General features: G+C 38.8%; 1 protein-coding gene across 1 annotated transcript in view; it reads right to left on the bottom strand.

Moving 5' to 3' along the window:
* The window catches only part of MED13 (mediator complex subunit 13), a 76716-nt gene that overhangs the window by 37859 nt on the left and 24277 nt on the right, over nt 1–14580 (bottom strand). The window contains exons 4-5 of the mRNA XM_054008078.1: nt 5259–5404; nt 3172–3369 (exon numbers count right to left, since the gene is read on the bottom strand). Coding sequence (XP_053864053.1) covers nt 3172–3369; nt 5259–5404 — 344 coding nt within the window. The remainder of the gene's footprint in view (nt 1–3171; nt 3370–5258; nt 5405–14580) is intronic.

Here is a 14580-nt window from a genome sequence, read left to right as displayed (position 1 = left end):
AAGTCAAACCATTTTTCTATACAAAGTATTCCAACATATAAATGGCTATTACGCCACCAGTTACTGTGATGAGCTTCAATACCATTACAAGCTCCCCTTTCTTGTAATTATCCTCCTGTCCACTGCTATTCTAAATGTGTTACTTGTCAGTCATTCAATACAGTTTACCCTACTTTTTCAGTTTCTCCTATAAAGCAATTTCCTTCAACAGCAGAATTCCTTGTCAATTAATTCATACTTGGTATTGTGGCAACTCCACTCTGGTGGAAGTTTCTTCATTTTAATCTCTCCCACCCCCAAGTATTTGCTTCTTTGCTACTATTAAAAAACAGTTAGCTACAGTAAAATTAAGGCATTTCCAATAATTTAGCCTAGCAAATAAAGGTCACATATTTGTGCTGGCTTAATAGTCAAGTCAGGTTTTCTTTTTTCGCATTTCCTTCCATTATTCTTTTTAAACAAGTGTGGGGAAAAGATTACCTTGTATGTCTTACTTATAGATTAAAAATTAAGCTGTTAATTATAGAAATAACTTGTATAATTAAGATTGTAATACAGATGACATACAGTACAATCTCTTTTCTGTAAAAATTCAGTCTCCTATGAAACTTTCGATACAGGATCTCAGCTCAGGATAGGATACATTTTAGGGTGGGAGAGTGCAGACATAGGCTTTGTATAAGTTACTTGGCTGAAAGAGGAGGGGGGCAGGTGAAACTGGCAGATAAAGTCAACAATTTCCAATATTTTAAACTTCCTAAAAAACTGAAAATATATACTGGGTTTCCTTAAATAGAAATTTCACATGACAAACGAAAGGTGTCTGGGTATTCAAGTAAAGAAATTCAGAGATTCCAATTATGTTTACTACAGTAAGAACTCTGTCCTGCCTAACAGGACCTCCTATTTGATGCCCAGTTTTTTATTCCAGTTCAGCAAGGGCTGAGAGTACAGTGGGAACAAAAATGGAAATGTCTTAGATCATTCGATGATGAACTCTCTGGTCAGTTGAAGAGCACTGTTGACTGGCTATTATGGAAAGAAGTTCTCCTTGGCCTCATGTATGAAATCCAGAAGCTCAATGCTAAGGTTTATGAAAGCACTCTTTACAATGCTGACCTGTTCAGCTCATTGCTTCCTTGTAGTCTCACCTGTTTGTTGTATCTACCCGTTTTCTAAAGTCTTATACTTAGACTGTGTAAACTCTTGGGGGCAGGGACCATCTCGATTATATTTATACAACTATTAGCACAAAGGAAGCCCATGCCTCTAAATCCTACCTCAATTATACATCCATAATGGGAAACTTGGGAAGGAGAAAACATAGGGTTCTAAGAGACACAAGAAAAGAAACCTTTCCCAAAATCCATCTCCAAAAAACTAATTTAGAAGATTTAGAAAAGGGTGATCATGCATGTAGGTTAGTTTTCCCACAATTACATTACATACAAAACAGTAAAAGGTCATTTAGATTACAAAGTCAAGCACTCAAATATTAGCAAATGCCAGATTTTAAATCAGCCCCCTTGTGTGTCTAGCCTGTGCACAAATGAGGCTGCAGTCCTGTGGAAAAAGACAGTATGCCATCATATGATTAAAGATTATGATGCACAAGCCAACAAATTAAGCTTGCATGGCTCATCATGAATCTGGCATTTCTTAACTCTTCCAGATTTTTTTTTTTTTTTTTTTAAACACAACTGAAAGCAAAAATATTCTAATATGTACAAACAAACAACATTCCCATCATGCATCATCATCAGGGTTTAAACCCCGAGCCTTCACATTGCAACACTTGAGGTGCACAAATAACTGCATTAGGTGGCAACATTCCAAAAGCTCTTGGCCCACAGGGCTCTGCTGGGTCAAAAGGTTTCTGGTCAGAGTTTAGCTTTGGAGGGTGGGGGAGGACACAGTGGACAGGCCTTAATTGTTCTCTAATGCCTTGGCCTTCATTTTAAAGCTTCTAGCAGCCATAGTTGTGAAGAAAACCATGAAGATGTGACTCAAGTACTGTATAACAAATGCCAGATTTTAATTCAGCCCCCTTGTGTGTCTAGCCTGGGCAACAAAATGATTAGGGGTCTGGAGCACACGACTTATGAGGAGAGGCTGAGGGAACTGGGATTGTTTAGTCTCCAGAAGAGAAGAATGAGGGGGGATTTGATAGCAGCCTTCAACTATCTGAAGGAGGCTCCAAAGAGGATGGAGCTCGGCTGTTCTCAGTGGCGGCAGATGACAGAACAAGGAGCAATGGTCTCAAGTTGCAGTGGGGGAGGTCCAGGTTGGATATTAGGAAACACTATTTCACTAGGAGGGTGGTGAAGCACTGGAATGCATTACCTAGGGAGGTGGTGGAGTCTCCTTCCTTGGAGGTTTTTAAGGCCCGGCTTGACAAAGCCCTGGCTGGGATGATTTAGTTGGGAATTGGTCCTGCTGTGAGCAGGGGGTTGGACTAGATGAACTCTTGAGGTCCCTTCCAACCCTGATATTCTATGATTCTATGATAACCAATGCAACCAGGTCTGCCCAAGTTTGCACAGAACCTGAAGCAGTAGCTCGGAGAAGTGAAACGCCCCATTCACCTCACTGGGTTTAAACTCAGATGCCAACACTGTTACTTTAAAATGTCAACATTGTTAACTATTCCAGTCCCCAACTCGCATAAGAAAAAGTATATTACGAAGATCAACACAATCTACTGTGAATGAACGCTCATTTTGCATAGGCCTTGAGCATCACATAGCGAGACTGAAGGGGAGATTAAACTGATTTCATTTTTCTGAAGGAGCCTTAGCTTTCAAAAGTTTGGGAAGAAATACTATTATATCACTCCTAGAGCAGATTTCAGGACTGAAATTTTCAATTGCCATTTATGTTCTAGCTATAAAAATGTTCTATAGGACCCAAAATAAGCTTCCCTTCTTAGCTGCACCAGGTAATTGACAAGGATTTGTCACTTATAGAATAATTTTGGCTGGTACAGCAAAATAAAGGCAGCTAAACTATTCTTCAAAACAGTGTGTAACATACAGCAAAGAACAGAAGTCAGATTCAGGAATCTCTTACATTCAAAAGGTTTACAAGATCATGGTTTACCTTTAAAATACGCTAGCTCCTACTTGGCCAGAGAATTTCAGTAAAGAAGCAACATGCATTAAGATTACATACCTACAAGGACTTCCACAGCAGCCAGAGAGTCATCTTCCCAATCCATCTCTTCTTGTTTTTCCTCAGAACCCTCCTTCAGGTTAGATGTGATAGGATAGAATTGTTTCCATTCACCAATCAGCTTTTTTGTAGATGAATCTGAGAGCTTGAATGACTGTCCTGTGAGTGTGCCATTTAATCCAAATGGACTTAGGATAACTGGATATACAAACAAATAATTTTAGGATACAGCTAGAGAATGATTTGCACCCCCTCCATGACTAGGATTTCAGCCAACACCTACTACCAAATAATCCATTTTAAATGACAGGTTAGACTGCACCTCACTACAGTACAGTACAATAAAAAGAACCCTGCACTCACATCTTAGAACAAGAATTTATTATACCTCATTAAAATGTATATGTACTGAAAGAAGATGAGTTATGTAAGAATTAATGTACCATAACAGCAGTTAGAAGTTAATCCACCTGAACATCTGTGACAGAAAGTTGCATCATGGATAGAAAGGAGTATGCAGTTGTCTGTGCACATGAACAGGTGAAGATAAAAAACGAATTTGTGGCATTTAAGAGTCTGGTATCGCTTTCTTTGTGACAGTGTTAACTTGCTGCTCAATGGTCTACATGTAGTTATCTCCTCATTCTGTTTGTTACAATTAAAGTATGATAGACATAGGTCAGACTGACTACACGTAAGGAAATATGATAGTCTTGCCCACATTAGGAAAGTTACCTGTTATCAATGGGCATCAGCAGCAGTACAGTTAAACTGTTTCTGAACACAGTTTAACCGCAAACAGAACAGGACAACCTACAGACAGCACCATTTCTGGAACAGTATTAATAGACAAGGCTAATGTGTTCCCATATAGAACAACTTGTTATAGTAGCCAGTATGGGAGCCCATTCTCTAGGACAGGGGTGTCAACCATACAGCATACTGATCAGATCCAGTCCCCAAGCTCTCTCTTCCCATCTTCCTGCGCTACAGCTCAAGCTGGGACTGGAGAGGGAACTCATGGGAAAAGCGGCACAGACGCCGGAGCATCTCCTCCTCCTTCCTGTTCACTTTCTGACCCTATTGCCATGCAACAGCTTTTTGAGATGTCACTACACAGCTACCAAGTTTACTGAGTCCCATATGTGATGTTTTATGCAATTATTAATTAGCTAATTTACATAGGACCATAAACTTAATGATCTACTTAATGCATGACATTTAGGCTGAGCTGTAGGAATGCAGACAGGGCTCCCAAAATGTAGGCGTGTCACAGGAAATGTGCACCATAAGGCAGCCCTGTCACTGCTGCCAGAAGGCACCAGATGGACCAAGAAAGGGCTTTTTTCTTGACAAGCTTGCCTTGCTAACACTGCTGAGTCTGCAGGACCGGGCTCCTGCTCTTCCGTCACCCAGCCCCAACACTCACTGCTGCCACCGATGTTGATCCCCGTGGCACCAAGCTTAGACATTCCTCACATCTCCACCCCTCTAAAGTGCCACAAGTGAGGGAGTTCCCAAAGGGGAAGACAAATGTTTGTTTTGGGGGTGGGGAAGCAGATAGGTGGAGCAGGAATGCCCAACGAAGAATGGGAATTCCTGAAGTGTTGGGGGGCAGGGGGATTACAGGGGGTGATGGATGTACAGAGAGTAAGTTAATGGACAGGAAAGGAAAGTCTTATAGATTTATTTACTTTTCCAACAAGGTCTTTAAATGCAATATCTAACCAGCATTAGGTAAGGATTCTGCAGTTGGACTAGACCAGAATGTTAGTTGTCTGACCACACTACAGAATGAGTTTGACACCCCTGCTTTAGGCCAGCTGATACACAGGAAGATCGCCTTCATTAACCTTTAGGAAAAAGAATGATGACTTAGCTGCTTCTGATCAGCTTTATCACAAAGTTTAAGTTATGAAAGAACCAGTGGCCAAAAATGAATGGCGCAGCATAGTGTCATACAAATCCATAAACGTACTTTTCATTGCTGCTCCCTCTCCCCCCTTTTTGGCATCAACATTTCTTTGGATCAGCTGATGAAGGATTGCTCAAGAACAAAAGTATTAAAATAAGTCACAGAAACCTACCTTGAAAAGGGCTGTTAGACTGCTGGGCAAGGGTAAGGTGTTCTTCACTAAGAAGATATACAGGTTGGTGCTGGCTGATTTCCACACTGGTACAAACATTGCTGTCCCCATGCAAGAAAAAGGTGAAAGAGCAGGACAAGTGCTCACTGGAAAAAGAGAAAGAGGGTAAAACAAATTTAAATTTTATTAGAGAATATTTAAAAATAAAGACGGTACAAACGATTCAAGGAGTCAGGTGTCAGTCATTGGGGGGAACATAGAGAGTATGGGGGGGGATGTTGTTATGTTGGGGTTGGCAGCTCACATAATACATACGGACTGTAGTGTCCCCAATGGGGGGGTGGGTGGTGGGCGAGATCAAGATCTAATTGATAAACGGTGAGGGTCAATCATCTACACATGGGGTACAAGTAGCCATGGGCACAAGTAGGCGGGTTGGGTGATGGGGCGACCCTCACGGGGTGGGATCCAGGGGAAAGAAGCCCTGCAGGGTGGGTGGGGGGGGTTGATAGGTCCCATCCCCCTTGCGGGCGGGTGAGGTCTCCCCGGCTCACTCCTTGGCATTGACGGTGGCCGGTGAGGTTGGGTGGGTTCAGGGCTCAAGAGACAAGGCCCATCGAGGGGGGGGGGGGGGGGAGAATATAGGCCACTTCCCCCTTGCCGGTGGGCAGGGTCCCCTTGGCACACTCTCGTTATCGGCGCTGATCTTAGCCAAAAGGCCGAGTATTTACACTGAAGCCTTAAGGAGAATTGCTAAAGATATTAAATTGATTGTTTTGTTAACACCTATTTATCTTCACTGACTAAAAAAATTTTTTGGGGAAAAAAGAGCTCTTTGTTAAGGATTCAACACTCTTTCCATCAACAAAGTTGCAAAAAAGAGTTCACGCTAAACATGTTCTTAAACATCCAGAAGGTCATCAAACAAAGGGAAGATCACGTTCTTGATTTCACTCCACAAGTGAAAAGAAAGAACCCCCCCCAAAAACCATGTGTCATTATCTTTGGATGTCAAAGCAGTTTAAAAAAAAAAAAAAAAAAAAGTACAAGCTCAGTCTTAAATGCAAATCTTTTGAAGATCATCTTTAAAAAAAAAAGTAAAAATTCTGAATATAAAGTTCTAATGCTGAAATAGAAAACAGGAAAAGTTTATAGTCACTTGATTGAGAACTACTAACTAGGAAAAAATGATTATGTTTTAGAATATTGAATTCAGATCACCTAAAAATTCTCTTGCAGATACTAGTGGACAATGAATGCTCTTAAAATTTAGGGCTTATGTATAAATATTCCCAATTGAATAACACTTTAGAAACTTCACTTCAAAGTTTCTACACTTTCAACATTTTCTGTTGGACTGTGCCTTATGTGGCATGCAGCAAAGTTCTTCCAGAAAATTTATTTTTCAATTTCCTGAACTCTCACTCTACTGATTTAAATTTAATTTGTATATTATAAACAAAAGAGGACGGTCCTACCAATGAAAAAGTATAAATCACAATAAGATTCCCAGTGATAAAAGAAAATGAATTCAAAACAGGTCTCCCAGTTTCTGATGCATCATGGGTCTACCACACTCCTTCAAAGGAAGTTGAAAGTGTTAACATGAAGGTTCTTTATAGATTAATTTGAGCTACTAAATTCTGTAAAGATGAGATAAAACATTTAAATGCCTCCTCAATACAACTCAAATAAATTAAGACATGATTTACAGAGTGTAAATACAGTGAATTAAAAAGAAAAAAAAAAAAATCCAAGCATTAGAGAGAGTCAGCAATGAAACAGAAGTTTTTCCGCCCACACAGATCAGACCTCAGAAGCATTTCTCAATTTTTACAGTTTTGTTTCTTTATAACCACACAATGAAATCTTGAAACTAAAACTTATTTCCTTGGATCATTTTTCGTCTAAATACAACTACACCTCAACCTCGTTATAACGCTGTCCTCGGGAGCCAAAAAAAAAAAAAAAAAAAAAAAAAAAAACTTACCACATTATAGATTAAACCGCATTATTTCGAACTTGCTTTGATCCACTGGGAGTGCACAGCCCTGCCCCCCCCCCCACTCCCCCGGAGCGCTGCTTTACCGTGTTATATCCGAATTTGTGTTATATCAGGTTGCGTTATATCAGGGTAGAGGTGTACTCAGTCACTATTTAGCAGGATTGATAATAAAAGTGCTGAACTGCGGACACTGTTTTTTGTTTGTTTTGCTTTTAATTATGAAATACACTAAAACCTAGCATGTAATTACTCTAGTTCAAAAATGTCTACCCTCTTACAATCACATGAGGAGTTATGTGGGATAAACCACTCCTTTGAGGTGGGGTGTATGTGAGATATGCTTATCTGATCGTAATTCACAAGGAAAGAGAGACAACTCAAGATCCCTGCCAACATGCCAGAGGGAGAACATTTTTCCCTGATCTGGGAAATTGAAGAATCTCTGATATGGTAGATTTAAAACAAAACACAAAAAAACGTGATACAGGCAGGCCAACTTGTGAGCCTCCCAAGCACCAACTTGAAGTGAAAGCAACCAGGGCAGTCACTTCTGATGCCAAAGTGAAAAGCAGGACAATCATATGTTCAGAGAGATACATTTTATCCTGTGCAAATTTAGGGTGTCTAAGTCCCATTAAGCTGTTCAAGTCCACATGGAGAATGGAAGTCAAGGAGACCCTTAAGAACCCACCTCCTAAGCAACTAAATGAGGGTGTAAAGCCCATCCAAAAGGAAGGTGATACCAAGCATCTGCTAAGTCTTCATTCAAGAAAACACAAGCAAGAAAAAGTAATTCAAAATGGTGCTTTACTGAAAATCCAAATGGAAAACTGAATTACAATATTCTAAAGATGGCCTGATGAACCTCATTTAACAACTGCAAGGGTTCTGCAGCTCAGATGTGGCTAAGAGAAAGAAAGCAGAGTAACTCCTGCAACTCTCTCCAAGAGAGAAATTGCATGTCGCTAAGTCAGTGAGACAATGCCTGCACAAGAGCCAGGTGATCGGAATACCTGAACTGGCAAGCCCATGAAGGAGGTCTGGGCATAGCGTGCATTCTTTCCTCACCTCAGGAGATACTTTCATCTGTTAGCCTGGAGCGAGGGAATAAAAAGGAAGTTATGTCTTCTAGTTGAGAAGGCAAGCATTGAAGCACAGACACTTGGAATCTCTACATGGGAAAGAGGAAGATGTCTGGAAAGCCCTACTGGAATAGAGTCTCCAACATGCATTGTTGCAGGAAACACTCTTTCTTCACCTCTTCCTTTATTAATTGTCATTTTCCGAAGTTTCTCTCATGGAAAGTAGATAGTAGAACAGGAGACCCAGGATAGATTCTTTCAGAAACTGAAAGTTTGAAGCTGTTGCTACAAGTAACTGCACATGGCACAGCTGAAGACTAGATTGGACAAGTCTTCTTTTTGCCATGTCACCCATACTGGAAGGGTGAGGAAAAAGTGAAACATTTCCAACAGGAAATTACTACAGTGTTATTGCAACAATGCAAGACTGAAGGGGGGGTGGGGAGAAGAGAGGGAGGGAGTTAGTTTAAACAGCTACTGTGCACCTTCAATGTGCCACATTCTTGAAAGGAGAACACCACAAACTAATGCACTTCTGCAATTGAATATTGCACAAAACTTTAGGTCACATGTTTCATTTAACGGAATACTGTATCATGTATTTAGTGGGGGAAGAGGTTTGTAAATGCAGTTGTCCTGCAATTCTGAAGCATTACTAGGGGAGCTGAATGCCAGACTGAGAAGTACACATCTTTTAGAGGCAAATATTAGCTTACTTAGAAATGCATTTCTATCTTTAATAGCAAAACTACAAATTTTATAAAGCTAAATATACTAGAAAACTCCTCACTACCTGATTAGCCACAACCAGAGAACAATTGCATACCCTTAGGCTGGGCAGCTTGAAGGGCCCAACGATTAGTCAAAGGCCACAGGGGCTGAAGCAGGCATTTTGGCTACCTCCATCCATGAGATGCTTGTTTGAGGCCCAACCAAGTTAAAATAAAATAAAATAAAATAAAATAGTCTGGTGGGGAAGATAGTTACTTTACAATTTATCAAGAAATTTGATGACTTTTCTAAGATGAAGCTAAGGTTTGTATTTTCTCTAGCGTTCCAAAAAGAAGAATTTTAAAGTAAAAAACAAATGAAAGTGCTAGCTACTATAATATTTTCTTCACATATTTATGATTTTAAAAAGATATGAATCTCTGCATGTTTTGAGCAAAAATTCCACTGCATGCAGTTATACAGAGGATAGAGTTACAGAATTTTAGCAGATTTGAATGAAGTGGGTTCAGTTTATATTTCTTTTTTTACAGAAAAATAAGCCTTTAATTTTGCCAATATCAAAATGTGACCCATTTCTTATGTCAATTATTGGGTTAATTCTACTGAAGTTCTCATCCCCAAGCTTGGATAGTATTAGGTCAGTCCTGAATACCGTAGACAAATATGACTGACTAAGCTGAGCTTGACTTGGTTTAATGTTAAACCTTACCCGAGGCCCACCCACAATCTTGAAGAGTGCAAGATTAACTAAAAACAGCACATGAATTACCAAATTTATTATTAAAATAGTAGGTAATCAACACTGAAGTCAACTGAGTGTTTTAAAGTTCTCTATAAAGTATATTTAGAAATATTCTGTTTAAATTATTTGTCTGTATTTCTCCTTCCCTGCTACTAATAGGAATTTGCACAAAACTGGATCTTTGTTTCCCAAGAGTTTATATGTTCCTGGTACATTCCCACCACCACCTGAAGTCATAATCCCATAAAACAGTGGCATCAACTAGTTAGTGTGGAAGTGATATAGTGTTATAAACAAAGGATTATGATTTCACCTGGGATGAAGGAGGACAGGAAAAGATGTCCACATAGTATATACAGGTCCTGCGCTTTTATAGAAATCTTAGTAAAGACTAAAGGGCAGGATGGCAAATCTAGAATTTTCGTATACATGATGTTTCTCCATCTCCAATACACCAATTTTGAAGTATCCTCCTTGATAGAAAGGTAATTTGTTCAACTATTTCTTTACATTTATTAGCTTTATAACTTCAAAGTGCTTCACAAACATCAGATGCATTGGAACCTTTAATCCACACTTCACTAAACTGCCCACTTCAAATCTGCACCAAAAGATTGAAGTCACTCCCAGCATCAATTTAATATCAAGTGCTATAATGAGGTCTTTAACTTTATGTACAATATACATACACACATAATAGCACATTTACCAGTAATCCATGAATATCAAAAAAATACAACTAAATCACAGCTGACAAAATAAACCAACTACATTTTATCATATATCCTTGCTTTATTTATTTGAATTGTTTAGTCACAAAATTGAGTAATTTGCAATGGGTCTCCCCATCATATGAGGTTTAAAGGGGTTCCACTGAAATTAAGTTTACCAGTAATCTTATATGGGATGTAATTATCATCCCCATTTTACAGAAGCAGGAAGCAAACACAGCAAGATTAAGTCATTTTCCGATCTCAGTAATTGGCAGAGCTAGGATCAGAAGTCAAGAGGTTCCTGTCTTCCAAGCCCATGCTCAAATCCCTAGAACATTCTGCCTATTTAGGGATAGGAACTCTAGCTGATATGTTTAGGCTCTCCCATTAACATACCTCTGTTTCTGAATGCTATGGAATTGCCATCAGAGTAATTTGGGAGACACTGGCCAAGACCTAAAATCCTCAGCACCAAAAGCTTTGGGGCACTTTGACTGACAAGCAAAGCCATCATTCACTGACAACAACAAGCGACCAGCAGTTCCACAATGGAGTATCATACACTGGCACAAGTGTCTCAAAATAGTTATTTTTAAAAGGGTCTACAAGTCAGCTGCTTTTTAAATACACCAAGGAAATTCTTTAAATAAAATAAAAAGATCAATTAGACTTGGGTGAGATTCTATTTAAATAGCCATCTCCATGGAGGATGGAGAGAACATCTAAACACTCCTACAATACGAGAGATTAGGATTTTTTATTTATTTATTTATTTATTTTTAAAGGCAAGAAGTGAGGGGGGGGGGAAACAAAACAAAAAAAAGACCACACATTTTTTTTCTAATACAAACAACCCAAAACATACAGAAAGTACATTATCAGGGTTTCCAAATGACAGGAAGAGATTACATTAGTCTGTAACATAAGCGTCAGAGAAAAATAAGTCTATAGGAATTATACACCTGGCCACATGCTCAACATCATATTATCCCCTCCATTCTCTTCTTGTCAGCAAAACCACAGGAGGTTTGTTGAGCTAACAGAAGAGGAGCAGATTCCTCAAGACCACCTGCTTACCTATTCCTCCCTAGAGGAGCATTTGTGGAGAAGGACATATGGCTTACAAACCTCACCCAAGAAGATCCATGAATAGGTGCTTTCACGCCCTGCCGGACTGATGAGGATTAGTAGCAGGGCAATGACCCCTTTGGACAGCAGCTTTCTGTGGCCACCCACATCTGTACAGCTCTGGGAGCACTTTTTAACATCTAACTTGGCAGCTCCACTCCATTTCTACTCCATGATAACAGCCTGGCAGCAAGAAACTCCATGGCCTTTATTTGGGGTGGGAAGAAGCAGGATTTTACCATTTTTTAAATTTTCTTAAGAGCAGTTAGTATATGAATATGAAGTTGGATTGTGTGGATCAGAAGCTTACTGGATTTGTATTGTGTTTTCTTTTGCCAATTAAAAATTCTCAGCAATCATTTAGAGGTGTTTGTTTTGGGGGGGGGGGGGGGGGGGGTTAAGTCTGGGTTGGCAACCCTGAATTATGGTTCAAATTTTTTATTTATTGTAAAAGCTAATGCACCATCTAGTTCTCTAGGAAGAGAACACCAAGTATGAACATCCTACAATACTGCAGTACCACTTACCATGCTAATTCAATCAATTCACAATCATGCCTTTTCTTGCCCTCCGCTAGCAGCTTCTCTATCAGATCAGGCTTCATATGATCTCTACCACAAGGCCTGCTGTCCACAAGGACACAGTGACTATTAATTATCAGTAAGCTTTTAAAACTACTATACTTTAATAAAATATATGTAAATTGTGAATATATGTATTTTTCTTATGTCCAAATGATTTTTAAAAATGTGGTATGCCTTCTCATAAATAAATACTATATTTTTTAAATGTGAGATGCAAATATACCCAAATACTTGCAATTATAAGCAATACTTAAAAACAGTGGTTTCATGGCCCTGTATCTCAAAGTCCAAAAACCAATATTAAAGCATGTATTTATATTAGAGCCTTCTTTAATTATTCAGATTATAAATCTCAATTACCTCTTGATGTTCTAAATTACAGCTTTCAATGTGGAATTTACTTTTGCTATACAAAATAAAATTGCCTGGATAGGAACACAGTTTTGGAAGACATAAACAAACATTGTTCTATCTGAGGATAAATATATCAACCTTCATTAAGTGCTTTGGCCTATTCTGGAACAAGTAAATACATTTAGTAAGGCAAGAACTATCTGTTCAAATAAGAAAATTCAGTATACATTGCCTTTTGACACACTGGAAATTAAGGTAATTAATATCCTTTATATGTTTATTGTAGAATATTACATCATAAAACAAAGACTAAAACATGAACTCACTGAAGCAAACTAAAATCCAGAGCCATCTCATTTTTAGATTTTCCAAGTGAAGTCACAACCATTTTAACTTCTGTTAATTCAGACAAGGAAAAACTGCTTTCTTATGTCAAGTACTAAATTTGTCTGCTAGCGGTCTCTGTAGCAACCCAATATTCCAAAGAGACAATCATGTGATCAATGCCCTCAGCTCCTGCTGTTTATCCTGCACTGTCCTACTTACAGCAGTTCTCAACTCCAGCTGTCTACAGTAAAAGGAAAAACATCACCTGCTCTCCTGCCAGTACACAATGCCAGTACAGTCTCAGAGTTGCTGTAAAATTTGTGGACATTGTTTGATTTGAAGATAAACATTGTAAAAGGATTTGCATAGTAAGAAAAGAGAAATTATTTTTGATACAGGGTATATTCTAAGAGTATAGAAACAAGTGAGTAATTTGGTTTCAAAACTCCAAATATTGAAGCACTAAATAAAAGATACCCATAGGATTGGATTTAGCTATCTGTGTGTAGTCCTAACTCCCTCCGTTAGGATGTGGAAGGGAAGAAGAGTCAGTCCTTTGATCCCCTTGGCACTGAGATGAACTAATGCACCTACAGCCCCAACACCCCAAAGGTATCATTCAGAGTAACCTTTCTGAAGATGGCAGCTATCTTGGAGCTATTCCATATCTGCCAGAGGGATGTTGGTAGTAGACAGCAACAAGGTACACAGCCTCAGGAGTTGCAGGAATGTGTGTTCAAGACCCAAACTGCAACACTCCCTCCATTAAAAAGGTAGTTAAGATGAACATTGCAAAAATAATTTCCCTCTAGAGTAACTGCTATTACACTGCAAATGTAATTTCTCAGCTAGGCAGCCAGACAAAACACAACATACCATTTATTTATTTAATAAATCAAGTTAGTCCTCAATGAAGAATCATACTTGGGGTAACATTTAACTAACAATTACTCCAATCTGATTTATTCTATGATTATGTTAAGTACCGTACAATAATAATTAACAGAAAGGCAGACCCAAAAAAATGACAAGTTTCAGAGCATTCCAACCAGAGGGAAGTAGCAGTTGTGGATTTGGAATATTTAACTCTTTTTCCCCTCAAGTCCTTCATAAGGACACAGGAACTTTTACATTTATAAAGTATACATATGGCTACTTGGTTTTCTGATGGAGAAAAACAGGGAGGCACTGTACCCTAGTAGCATAGAAATTCTCACTTGTACCTCTGGCAAGACTAAAGTGGTTAAACTACGCACAAGTGCCACCCAGAGGAAAGTTGGGTCACTTCAGTGTGTTTGTTTGGGGGGTTTCTTGGGAGAACGTAAAGCCTATTGCCTTAAGGCTATGTCAACAGGAGATTTGAAGGACACAAAAGTAAAGGTAAGGATATTTAAAAGGCTAATCATTTTAGGTGTTTTCAGTGGTAAGACTTTTAATGAATTATTAACTTACCTAATAAAAACTATCCAATGATAGCCTTTCAAAAGGTTTATTCATTTTAGAAGTCAGGTCATAACACTTAATTTGGCAGAGAGAGTATAAGCCATGCAACTGTTATTTCCTTTACCACCTACTCATTTACAACCATAGCATCAGCAGCATAGGACCTTAAGGGATATATTATAAAAGAGATCAATCTTTATTTGGTGTTAGTT

Source organism: Malaclemys terrapin, chromosome 18, assembly GCF_027887155.1.
Source record: "Malaclemys terrapin pileata isolate rMalTer1 chromosome 18, rMalTer1.hap1, whole genome shotgun sequence".
Lineage (NCBI taxonomy): Eukaryota > Metazoa > Chordata > Testudines > Emydidae > Malaclemys > Malaclemys terrapin.
This window is presented reverse-complemented; position numbering and strand designations above follow the sequence as displayed.